Raw genomic sequence first — 12,863 nt, 5'->3', positions numbered from 1 at the left:
AATGCATCCCTTACCTCTCCCCAAACTCACTGTTCTTTCATATGTTCCACCTTTTAAGACTTAATTCAATTTTTGTTTCATCTTTGAGTTATTGTCCATCTGTCTAGATTTTTATTGGTTCCTCCTTCTGACCCTTCAGGTTCCAAATGTTTATTATTTTATATGTAGCTTTTCTTTGTTGGTTGGGTTATACGTTTTTTGCTTTATCAAGCACATATTTTGCTGTTTAAAAACCTTTGTGAATTAGTCTGGTACCTATATATAAGTTCAGTGATAATGATCGTGGTTTAAAAAGCCGTGTTCTGGTACTGGTATTGTGGTGCAGTGGGTTAAGCCAATGCTTGCAAAGACATAAGGCCAGCTTCCCTTATAAAAGTGCTGATTCAAGTCCTAGCTATTCTGTTTCAAATCAAACTCCCTGCAGATGTGCCTTGGAAAGTAATAGATAATGGCCCAAAAGCTTGGACCCTGCCACCCACATGGCTTGGCATAGCCCTGGCCATTAGGGCCATTTAGGGAGTGAACCAGCAGATAAAAAAGCTTTCTCTCTCTCTGTCTCCCCCATTCTCTGTCACTTTGTCTTTCAAATAAATATATCATTTTTAAAACCATGCTTTATAATGTTCATATGTACTTTTAGATACAGGGATCAAATAATTAATCATCAGAATTTATAATTATGTAAGTCTTACATAAAAAATTTAAAATAAAGTGAAATTTCAGAACTATCTTGGCAAAATGAAAAATGGCCATGAAGTTTATTTAAAACTCCATCATGTCAAAAGAGTGCAGGCATATGGATGAAAAAAAAAATGAAATCCTCAGGAATACCCCCCACTTATTTGCATACTATGCCTCTCTAAGAACTTCATGACTTTGCAAACTTCACAAGTTGTCACAGTGTACTGAGTACAGCCAGAGACAAGAACTCAGGGCATCCAAGTATCTCTTTTTCATTGAAATAGTTGTGATTTGTTTGAAATATCAGATCAGCTTTCCTTTTGAGGTGGTAAGTGTACAGGCAAAATTAGAGGCCTTAACAACTTGTCAACACAACTTCCTATCCCACATCTGCTGTTGAACTATACGATTTGTGGCGAATTGGTTAACTTCCTCAGCTCCCATCTATAAAATACTGGTTCAAATTCAACATCCAAATGATAATTGCAATACCTAAATGAAATAAAATGCACAATTCCTGGCACACTGTTGCTATTGACTAGTTGACTAATAATTGCTTATTCTATGCCAAACACTTTTTAAAAATATCCTTGAGTTTCGACACATTTAATCTCTGTAGCTTTCCTGTGCAATAGCAATTATTATTATATTATCATTTTATTTCAAAGATGATGAGCCACAGGTAGGGAAAATAATGAAGCTACTAAGTAGCATATATGGGTTCAAAACAAATTGTAAGGCCCCAGAGATACCCCAATTCCTCATAACCACTGGACCATGGAATCTCTCCTGTTCTTAGCTCAGAACATGGACTACTTCCTATGGGCAATTTTTGAAAGCAATCTCATTTTAATACATGCTTACGTAATTAGAACATAGTTGAGAAGCAAACAATGCTTTCTATAGTCAGGTATAAATCATCTGAATTCATCCATTCTTTTGAATTAGCTGCACCATTGTTTCCTTTCAATTGTGGGAAATCCAGCCTTGCTGTACCTACCTGAACAAGGGCACACTTCCAATCTTTGTCCCAGAACCTGTGTAAATGTTGTCTTCTTTGTTTTACTGCTTGTGAATAATTAGACAGAAAATATTTTTTCAAAGATTTTGAATATTCTGAAAAAAAAAACCATAAATGTGGAAATCCACAAAGAGGTATCTAGGAAAATTTTTGTGAAGTTCAGATGTTATCTGCTATTCTAGGCGTGGGTGACTTTATCAAAACATTTCACCCACTTTCAAATTTCCACTTGTTAAAACCTCAGGCCTTATTTGGCTGTCACTTACAGCAGTGTTTTTCAGACAAGTTGCTGGCAGCCCATTTTGGAGAGATTTTGTACAAAAGGCAGGCTGTGGAGTGCTGCTATTGGTGGGGCTCCCCTGACCTTCTGTATTATTAGAAAGAAAATTGCCCATCTATTCAAACCTTACCCACCTTTGGTTATCTGCGGAACTTTACGCCTGTGTTTTCCAAGGCAGTGATTCTCAACCATGATTTTGAAACACTGTATGGTTTTTCAAGCTATTTCAAGAAGGTGGCAAATAATTCTCCAAGCAAAATTAAATTTTTTATTTTTAAAAAGCAGTATGCACATTATACTTTATCTGGGGTGGGGTGGGGGGGAATCCAGGAGGATAACATAGATGTTGGGAAACTGAACTAATAATAATGATATATCTGGGACCCTGCAAAGAGGCTGCCAGGCCTGCCTCTATAATGGAATCCTTTAATGCTTACCAAAGCAATGAACATTTGTCAAATGCCTTTCATTCAGATTAAGTCCAAGTCTAACCGCAATGTTCAGTGAATTTTTAATACAATATTGTCATATTCTCTGTTTTAGCTTAGTTATGATCATCAACACAGTACCCAGTCTTTCTGAGAAGACCAGAGTGTACTTTGCTTTAATACCTTCTATACAATCATTGAAAGCAAGAATTAGAATCTAGACTTCCCTTGAACTCACTGAATATCCCAGCAGATAAGCCATATCAACCTTCCTTGTATCTCTGTGGACATGAAGTCACTTTACTTGGCACCAGATGCTTAAATATCTCCTGACCCCAGGCTCTTATCTGGAAACTTGAGCTCCATTTCTTCCTGCCAATGATTTTGCACTTGTCATCTATTCTGCCAGACTACAGGCTCCCCGAGGGCAAAGAAAGAACAGAGTACACACTATAGCGCCTGGTGCAAGATAAATGCCCACAAATATTTGTTGACTGAAATGAAGTCTTTAGAAAGCGGAGTGATTTTCTTTAAGAAACATTTTTTTTTGCCATGTCAATTTTCCACATCCTGTGTTTTTCCTTACTTTAATCTATTACCTGAATTGTTTATTTTTTTGAACCTGAACAGACTTTATATCTACCAATTGCTTGATTGCTGGACTTTTTACCCCTTTCTGCGTTGCATTTGCACATCCTACTTTTCTGGAATGTACTTCTTTCTTATCTTGTTTTCCATTGATTTTTGAACCTCCTTTGCTTCAGACTTTATTTTACTACAAAATCCCCTTGTCACCTATGTACCACACTTACATTGTACTTCCTGTGATGGAATTTACTGCTGTCTAGGTGTCTTTTTCTGAGCACTGTCCAGTCCTAGTCAATATGGTACAAGCTCCATGGGGGCAAGCACTGTAGACCTGTACAACTCCTAATGCAGTTGTCAGCCCCTCCAGTTGGCCTAATATAAATAAATAAATAAATATATATATGCTTTGTGTTCTCTCTCTCTATACACACACACACACACATATGTATTTATTCCTTTAATTCACTAAAGGGCATTGCTGTCTAATGTTGCAACATTTTGTTTTGCATTGGTAAAAATTCCTTAGGAATAAGAGTAATCACACCCTGGATTTTTCTTTTTAAAGAACATTTGCATGTTTTTTGTGGGGGGTGTGGGGGAGACAGAGAGAGAGAGAGAGAGAGAGAGAGAGCTTTCACCTGTTGATTCACTCCCCGTTTACTCACAACAGCTGAGGCTACGCTAGGCTGAAGCCAGGAGCTAGGAACTAAATCCAGATCTAAGTACTGGAGCACTCACCTGCTGCTTGCCAGGGTGTACTTCAGCAGGAAGCTGGAATCCAGGGCGGAGCCTGGACTTGAACTCAGACTCCGAGGTGAGATATAGGCCTCTCAAGGAGTGTCTAAATTGCTCTGCCAGACACCTTTCCCTAATTTTTCAAATTCACATATTTGCATACCATTTTCTGCCTAAGGCATGGCATACATGTCACCCTGAATTGTTAGATACATTAAGAGAGATGGACCAAGTCATCCACCCTGTGTTTCTGTGAACAGAACCTGAGTGTATTTTTCTGTATCATTTTGAAAACAAGGAAATGAAACTTAAGGTGGATTAACCAGGGTGGGGTGAGAGGAATAACTTTACGTTGACTTAATGGTAATTATACTTACCAAAAAAAAAAAAATCTGAATTGGAGATTCAGTCTCCATTATGAGCAGATGCATTTTGGAGCTCCTTCTTATTGTTTTCTAAATAAGGAAAATCCTCGTCCATCCTGAGAAAACTGATTTGAGTTCAGCCCTCAACTGTAGCATGGCTGGGCGGCTGCAGTCATGCCTACTCCAAGGTTTGAGTTCTTTCCTTGTGCTGTTCGAATGCCTGCACGTGTGGTGTCGCATGCTTGTGCCACGTATTGCACATGTGTTGTACACACACTGCAAGTCAACAGGCCTTATCTCTCACTCGCTAGTTGACTCCTTAGAGCACTTTATTTTCAGTAACAAAGTAGTTGCTTTTTTGTTTTAAACCTCCTCTGAATACTTTTGTTGAAGCTATATTCATCACACATTACAATCTTGCCGTAAAAGGCAATAAAGGAAATTATGATTAGCTAGATTTATTTTACCTTTCTATAGTGGTACATAAAATTGCATGTATCATATTTAATAATTGAAACTTTAAAATCATTTTAACTACTCTTATGAAAACAGACTGTCTCTCTGGAGGGGTATGAATTTAAATGGGAAGATATAACAAACACCATTTGTGGGTCTAAATGGTGCGGCTCTTGAGGGCGCTCTGATTCATGTCCTATTGTAGAATACAGTACAGCAACCTGTGATGTGTTCCATGTGTTGTAGTTTGAAACCTTTTGTTTGGTTTCTAGCTAGGAGAGGGAGTGCATTTTATTGGGATTTCTCTTGTAAGGTGCATCAGACTGAGTTTAGTATAAGCTGGGAATATGACTCCTTGTCTAGCTAGTGCATGTTTATTCTTATTAAAAAAGAAACACAAAGGACTAGCAGTTTTCTTTTATGAACGTGAACCCTAGGGAGATAAATAGCCCTTGCGGGAGAGGAAGGTCAGGTTCAAAGTTTTTCTTTCCTTTGGATTCAGGAATAAGCAAATGGAAAGACTGGCCAAACAGCCGGGCAGCAGGCATCTGATGGTTAAGCCCTCCCCCCAGGACTTTTTATGTACATAAGCAGAAGTCAGCGGAGCAGCTGCGGCGCATTAGTTCCAATAGTTTGCCAGGCAGCTTTGCAGCGCTGACAAAGCCCTGCGAGCGGTGGCTTCCCTCCATGTTCCTCTGCCAGGCGAGCTCCTCGGTGATCTCCGGCGGGGTCGAGAGAGCAGGGCTGACGTTCGCCTGGGCGGAGGAGGGCGCCCCCTCGTCCGCACCCGCCGCGTCTCCGCCGAGACACTGAGGCAGGCGCCCGCGTGAACGAGCAGCAGCGGGAGCCGACCTGCTTCGAAGGACGCTTCCCGGGCTCTGCGCGAGGGAATCGCTGGAGAGAGGCCAGGCAACCACGTTGCCCTGGGTGGCTGCCAGCTGCGCCAAGTTGACCAGGAAAATGGCCCAGCACACGACAAGCCCGGACACCTTGGCCGTCCCCGAAGTGGATAATCCGCACGGTCCAAACCCGTGGCTGAACGAGGATCTTGTGAAATCCTTGCGGGAAAACCTGTTGCAGCACGAGAAGTCCAAGACGGCGAGGAAATCGGTCTCTCCCAAGCTCTCGCCGGTGATTTCTCCGAGAAATTCCCCCAGGCTCCTGCGCAGGATGCTTCTAAGCAGCAACATCCCCAAACAGCGACGCTTCACGGTGGCACATACGTGGTAAGCCTTGCACCGGTCACCGGGCTACGGGCGCCCCGCGGCGGCGGGGTGGGGGCGGGGGGCTCTAGCTGCTGTTGCCCCTCCCGTCTTTAATTCGAGGAGTGGGGAGGAGGGTCGGCGCCGCTCCTCACCTGTGGACTATCAGGCATAAGCTACCTTGCCGGGAAAGCCCGGAGACATCCGAGTCAGAGCAGGAATGCTTGAGCTAGGCAACAGGAGTGGTTGAGGTGGGTGTTTCTCCAAGTTCAATTCCTGTTGCAAGTTCCTACAAGCCAACTGGATTCCAGATGTCAAATAAGAATGTGGCTGTACTCCCATACGTCTCTGGTGGCATTTCTTGGATTTCTTCAGCCGATATCCCTACCAGGTTCTCCCATCAGCCTAGGAAAGAAAGGACCAGAAGGAGGGAGAGAAGAACTCGGAGTCTGCTCCCTTTTCCTGCGTGATTCTCACCTTGCGCCGAGATGCTGCAGCGTGTGTGTGTGTGTGTGTGTGTGTGTGTGAATAGTGTGTCCTGGGGAAGCTTCTCCTCACTTGTCACTGTAATAGGTGTGTAATATCAAACATGCCTTTTTGAAAGCAAGCCGAGAGGGATTAGGGAGTCTGTGCAGAAAGTTGTAGGCTGCGACTTGGTGACATTGTGGTTGTGTTTGAATATTTTGTCAGTATTTCTTTCTTTATGAATATCTTGATTTCCTGTAGAATGGGTGAATTCGTTTTATACATAGGCTTCCATGTATTCTTCTGGTGGATTCTTGATGATTTCCTGCTCTGAAAAAAATTATGAAAATAAACCATTGTGTGAGCTTGTTTGGAGTTTCTGCCTAGGAAGAGGCAGCTGGTTCTAGGCGATGGTCTGGGGTCTACGATGCCCATTTAGATGATTTTAGGTCATGGTAGGTTCTATATACCACCTTCACATGTTGGTAATATAAATATATTATATCCCAGTAACAAAAATAGCATAGGAAAAGAGAAAATAATGGATGTGATAGTTGAGAACCTGGTGATACTTTTTATTCAGCTTTCCCCTAGCAAACCAAACAGTATGCTTGGAATGGAAAAAAAAAAAAAAAAAGAAAGAAAGAAACAAGGCTTCTAGGAAGGAAGCAGCAAAAAGGAGAATCAAGATGTAAACTTAGAGACACAGCCATCCCGAGGAGTGCACTGATGTCATGGACAAAAGTAGGAGACAAAGGAACTAAAAGGCACGTCACACCAAAGGACGTGTCCAACCTCAACATTTTAATGGTGAATAGCTGGATCTCTGACCCGGAACATGTTCTTACTCTAAGATTTTAACAACCAGATAGCATTTCTGAGTTTACCTAGATTTGAGGTACAACAAACATTGGATTTTTCAGTCTTAAGGAAATTATTGGGAAATGACGACTTCTCGCTGAGGAAGAAGTTAGTGAAAAAAAAATTGTCAGTGGTAAGCAGTCGAGGAAATCAAGGCATAGACAAGCCCTGGGAGATGCATTCAAAGAGGGGAGTAGCTCAAGACTGAGCGTCTGATACCGGAGCCAGGAGGTTGGCTTGGGTTCATCAGGAGTCAGGACTGGAATGTGGGTATCCAGCGTTCATATTGGTGGGCCTGCTTTAGTGTTACAGTTCATACATTGCGACCTTTGCAGGATGGGTGAGCCTCAGCTTGGCCGCTTGATTTCAGTCAGAATGAAGCAACGTAGAGTTCAACCGAAGGTTATCTGAACTATTTGGACATGTTGCGATGTAAGGAAGGCAGGAAATCTCATGAAAACAGGCTTTCTTCTGAAATTTCTGGCACTTCCTCTTCTGGTGCTGCCTGGAAAAACTCCAAGAGTATGCTTGCTACCAATATTTCATTTTGGTGTATCAGATCAGGGAGACGTGAAGAAAGCAGTGGAAATGGAAAGTAAAAATCATGATATCGATTCTCAGTAACTCAGGAGGAAACAGTTTCCCTGATGGACTAAACCCACTCAGCAAGGGAGTTGGAAAAAAGTATCTCAGATTTTCCATACTGGGTCAGACTTTCATAACATCCACAGACATCATTTGACAAATATTATTCCATCTGTGCCCTCAGTATTCGCACTTATCACTATGAAGAATTTAAAGCATGTATTGCAAATTTCTCTCATGCCCACCATACATGCATGTGTGTATATGTAAATGCATCCCCATATACTTATATCCATATATATATACTTCATATACATGTACATACATGTGTGTATATATGTGTGTATATAACTGACTAGCTGACTTGCTGCTCCGACCACTATACTCAGATCCTCTCCTCTTGCCTAAGTTTGATTATCAACCATTTAAATATATGCCTTCTATATTCCAGCTTTAGAACATTGGTTTCTTCCCCACTGATCTTCCATTCAATATACATATATTTAATATCTGCCTAGTTGAAGTACTCAGTTGTGTACCTGATGATAACAAAGTTGAGCACGGGTCATTCCTTGGTTTCAAGCAATGTACACTCTATTAGGAAAAAAAATCATATGATCCGAGTTAAAGTCATTTTGCTCCTCTAACAATACTCTTCAAATCTCAGTTGATGGACACAGTGAATGTTTATTTTTTGCTTCTGTTTTTCCTGGGAAGTCAGCTGCCCTGGGGTGTTGCAGGGGCCTGGGTTCCTACCATTTTGTGATTCTGCTGGTTGTAACACAGGATTCCAGAAGTTTACAGACTTTGTTGAATCAGGGGGAAAGAGCATGGAGGATGGCATGCTTGTGTTTTTATGAGGCAGACCTAGAAACACATATATCACTTATACTTGCATTTCCCTCACTAGAACATAGCTCAAAGGCCACATCTAACTGCAAAGGTGGCTGTGAAACATATCTCAGCTCTGTTTCAAGAAGTAAATGAAGGCAATGTGATGAATGCTAGCCCATCCTGGCTACCTGGTTCACTTTCTATAGCATAGGGGGAATTTCTAGCATAACATTTATAATGATCATTCCTTGAACCTCTTGGCAAACCTCCTCAGTCGTGTTACAGACTAGCTGATTGGGAAGACCTTACTCTTGTAAACTGTTCAAGTCTCCTTCCCTGTGATCCATGTGCCTGGGATCTGCTTTGTGAACATTACGGTGTGAATCTTTGCCTTTTTGCCTTATGTGGCCCTTAAAGCAAGTGGCTTGGCGTAGCCCCCCAGAGAGCCAGGGCCTTGTTTTCTTCACCTTGGTATACCATGCTTAGCAGGACAGCTGCCCAATGGTGGGTGCTTAATGAATACCTGCTAAACAAAATGTTTTCATGCTTTTTAAAAATTCTGTTTTCTTAAATTATCTTATTATTTTATCTTTACATATGGTGTCTACCAGATTAATCCTGGTTGGTCCTATCTAGACTTCATTGGGGTTTTCATGGTCCATTCAAAGAGTGGCAGGCAGAACTGATCCAGTATTGCTGGTGCTGTGTGACTCAGACAATATCCCAGCAGTCAGAAATCAGACTAGTTACATTTAAATTCAGACTTCCCATTTACTGGTTGTATGATCTTGGACAAGTTACCATACACTAAAAAATCAGTTCCCCTGTTACTTATTTCTTGGAATAGGACCTATTTGAGTACAATTGTGTGTACAGTGGGTTGTATGGGACTGGACATTTAGTGTCTTATAAGCCAAGATTTTCCAGATTATGCACAATGTGCCCCTTAATTCCAGTCTTGGTCTGTGTGGCCCTGTGGGATCATACTTAGATTACCAGACATTACTTTGCCAGCTTTTTTTTTTGTTTTTGTTTTTGTTTTTGTTTTTGTTTTTGTTTTTTTTTGGATGGATTGGAGTGATGAAGAGATCATAGGTGAAGAGACCAAGAATTTAAACAGATGAGTTTCCACCAATTTTATGACTACAAGGAACAGAGAAGGCGGAAATGAGAGAGCCTGCTTCACAGAAACAGGACTTGGTGCTTTTCTTCTTTCCTGCATTCTACACATCTCTCAAATCCTTGATCTTCCTGGGAGTTCCAAGCCCTCCCAACTGGAAGTAATTTGTTTCTTCTTGACGTTTGTGTAGCATGTCGTACCTATGCAAGCTTCTCAATGCTTATTGGTAATACTTATATTGCTAGCCTATAATCATTGACTGATGGTATTTGGCCTGACCCGTGTGTTAGGATTAGAATCACCTCATGTCCGTGCTTATTACCACTCTGTTGTGCTGTTTTTACTTTATAAGAAGACCCTCTAGTTTAATAATTGTATACATAGCTGTGATTTCATTTGAGTAGGGAATTCCCACTGATACTCACAGAATGCCAATGTCAGTGGAACCTGTGCTGAGGAAAACCAAATATCCAATACGAGCCCATTTCAGGAAAATCATTCTTTATGTTTTTCAGATTTGCTCCATCTTGAAGCACTTTCCATTGGGTTAGGTCTAAATATTTCATAAATAATTCATAGAAAACACATTAGATCTGCAGATTTTCACTCTTTGGGAACTTAAAATTATTTTTTGGTCATACTTAATCACAAAACCTCTGTTCTTTCATCACATGTTCTTTTTAAAAGTAATTTAGTATTCATTAGAATCATTTTATCTTTTATAGTTTTCCATACTCATGTAAATCTATATATCAATCACCCAAATTGTTTGAATGTCAGTATGTTATTCTTGTTTCCAGCAGCAGTTATTGATGGTGCTAGTACCATCATACATCCACTTCTGCCTTTCCAGAGGATACAGGAACAGGCAATATACAAGGGCACTTCAAAAAGTTTTTGGAAAAAAAAAAAACAGAATTATAAGTTAAGATTATTTTGGAGCCAAAAAGATTGAAATCCATGAGTAATTCTTTCATAATACACATTTCCCATGAATTTTCTGAAGACATTTAATTTATCTCTTGTGCCATGGTAAGAAGTAAAAGAGAATACAGTGTATATATGTTTAGGTACTTAATAGATCTTGGCCCATTTGCACTCTAAAGTCTGGCAATTTAGCTATGTTTATGCATGATTCATTTAAGTTACTGAGCAGTGTATAGAACCTTGGTTTTGCTCTGAAAAAAGCCAGTTGTTTATCTAATCTTAGATTGTTGTGACTATAGTCTTTGGTATCACATTTCAATCCAAGCAAATACATATTCACAGTAAAAAACATTGGGTCGTTTTCCTATAATGAAAATGGAGATGCTTTTTTTTAAATTTAGCACTCAATTTAAGATATGTGTTAAAGTCTCATTAAACTGTTTTGGAAATATGAACTATTAAAAGTTAATATTTGTAGATAATAATAAGATACCTCAGGTTTGATTACTTATGCATGTATCTCAAAAGTGTTTCTAAGTTCTAAATACAATACAATCCAAGTGTGATTTCCCAATATAAATCATATGATAGGCATTGTATCCCTGAATAAGAACTAGATGAGAGAACTCCTTGACGTACCAAACATTTTCGATTTACGCTGAGTTCTAAGCACTGGATGGAGGAAAATATTCTCTATTACATGTCAGTGAAATTAGGCAATAGGATATCTGAGAAACATGGTGACTAGATATTATTCAAGTATGTTATCTTTATTATTCCTGTGTATACTGTCTGTGTTTTAATATATCTAAGGGTGGAAATATTTAATGACATCTTTAAGTAACAAAATAGTTAGGTGGATTTTTGAAAGGATTTTTTTTTTCAGGAGATAGGGAAACTTAACAGAGTTTTAGTTAGCTAGATGAATGGATTCGACCATATTTTTTGTTATAAATTTCTTTTTAACAGACATTGGAATTAGATACGAAATTGCTCATGTTTTAAAGTAAACATTGCCTTTTTTTTGAGCCATTGTTTCTTCAGCAAGCGTAGTTGCTCTTATTGTTTAAGAGAGAAAGTTACTATAAATTTTACTTCAAGTCATAGGAAAAGGAAGAAACAATTTGGCAACTATAAAGGTGAAATCTAATTTAATTTTGGGGTTAAACACACACACAATTAGGTTTTTCAAAGGCATTATTTTATTTAGTGATTCTGTTTAAGTACTCTTTCTCCCTTCTTCTACTCCTACTTTTACCCTGTTTAGCTTTAACGTTATCTTTTCTATGTCTCTTATGGTAAAAATACCCAGAGAAGAGTGTTGCTGGTGCTTTCCTGGGAGCCAGGAACCCAGAGGAGGCAGGAGATGAGAGGAAGTCTCCAAAGGAATTCTTGTGGGAACCAAACCAGCAAGTACTGCAGAGGCACTGAGTGAGAGCAGTCAGCCCGCGTCTTCGCCATGTCCATGATAGAATTGGTTGTTGTGCATCTCTGTCCTTAATGTGAATTAATGCTATAACTAGTACTCAAACAGTACTTTACACTTTGTGTTTCTGTGTGGATGCGAACTGTTGAAATCTTTACTTAATATATATTAAATTGATCTTCTGTATATAAAGATAATTGAAAATGAATCTTGATGTGAATGGAATGGGAGAGAGAGTGAGAGATGGGAGGGTTGTGGGTGGGAGGGAAGTTATGGGGGGTAGGGGGGAGCCACTGTAATCCAAAAGCTGTACTTTGGAAATTTATATTTATTAAATAAAAGTTAAAAAAAAGAATTGGTTGTTGCCTTTGACGGCAATAGTGGCAGATGCAGGTGCTGTGACTTGAGGGTGACTGTAGCTCTTGAAAGGCATTATCAGCCTTTCCTAAAACCAGGAGACTGCAGGAAGATATCCCTCTCAAAGAACGCATCAGTCAGGGCCGGCGTTGCCACACACTGGGTTAAGCTACCACCGTCAATGCTGGCGTCCCATATCAGAGCACCAATTCAAATCCTGGCTGCTCTGCTTCCAGTCTAGCCCCCTGATAGTGCACTGGGAAGGCAGTGGACGATGGCCTAAGTACTTGGGCCCCTGACACCCTTGTGGGTGACCCAGATGGAGTTCCCAGCTCCTGGCTTTGGCCTGACCTACACTCTAATGTTATGAACACTGGGGGAGTAAACCAGTAGAGAAATGATCTCTTTCTCTCTGTCACTCTGCCTTGCGAACAAATAAAATAAATCTTTTTTTTAAAAAAAGAACATATCAATGACTTGTGACACTTAAGAATCACAAAGGTTAAAATAGAACAATTAGTTACTAAGAAAA

General features: G+C 40.1%; 1 protein-coding gene across 14 annotated transcripts in view; it reads left to right on the top strand.

The window, feature by feature from the left end:
* PDE4D (phosphodiesterase 4D) overlaps nucleotides 1-12,863 on the top strand; it is a 1,654,385-nt gene that overhangs the window by 826,881 nt on the left and 814,641 nt on the right. Inside the window, exon 1 of one of the 14 annotated variants that reach the window (XM_008262245.4) lies at nucleotides 4,632-5,780. The exons of the other annotated variants lie outside the window; for them this stretch is intronic. Within the exon in view, the coding sequence (XP_008260467.1) occupies nucleotides 5,515-5,780 (266 nt within the window). The 5' untranslated portion in view covers nucleotides 4,632-5,514. Of the gene's footprint in view, nucleotides 1-4,631; nucleotides 5,781-12,863 lie in introns of those variants that run through there. 14 annotated transcript variants of the gene reach the window in all.

Source organism: Oryctolagus cuniculus, chromosome 14 (genome assembly GCF_964237555.1).
Source record: "Oryctolagus cuniculus chromosome 14, mOryCun1.1, whole genome shotgun sequence".
Classification (NCBI taxonomy): domain Eukaryota; kingdom Metazoa; phylum Chordata; class Mammalia; order Lagomorpha; family Leporidae; genus Oryctolagus; species Oryctolagus cuniculus.
This window is presented reverse-complemented; position numbering and strand designations above follow the sequence as displayed.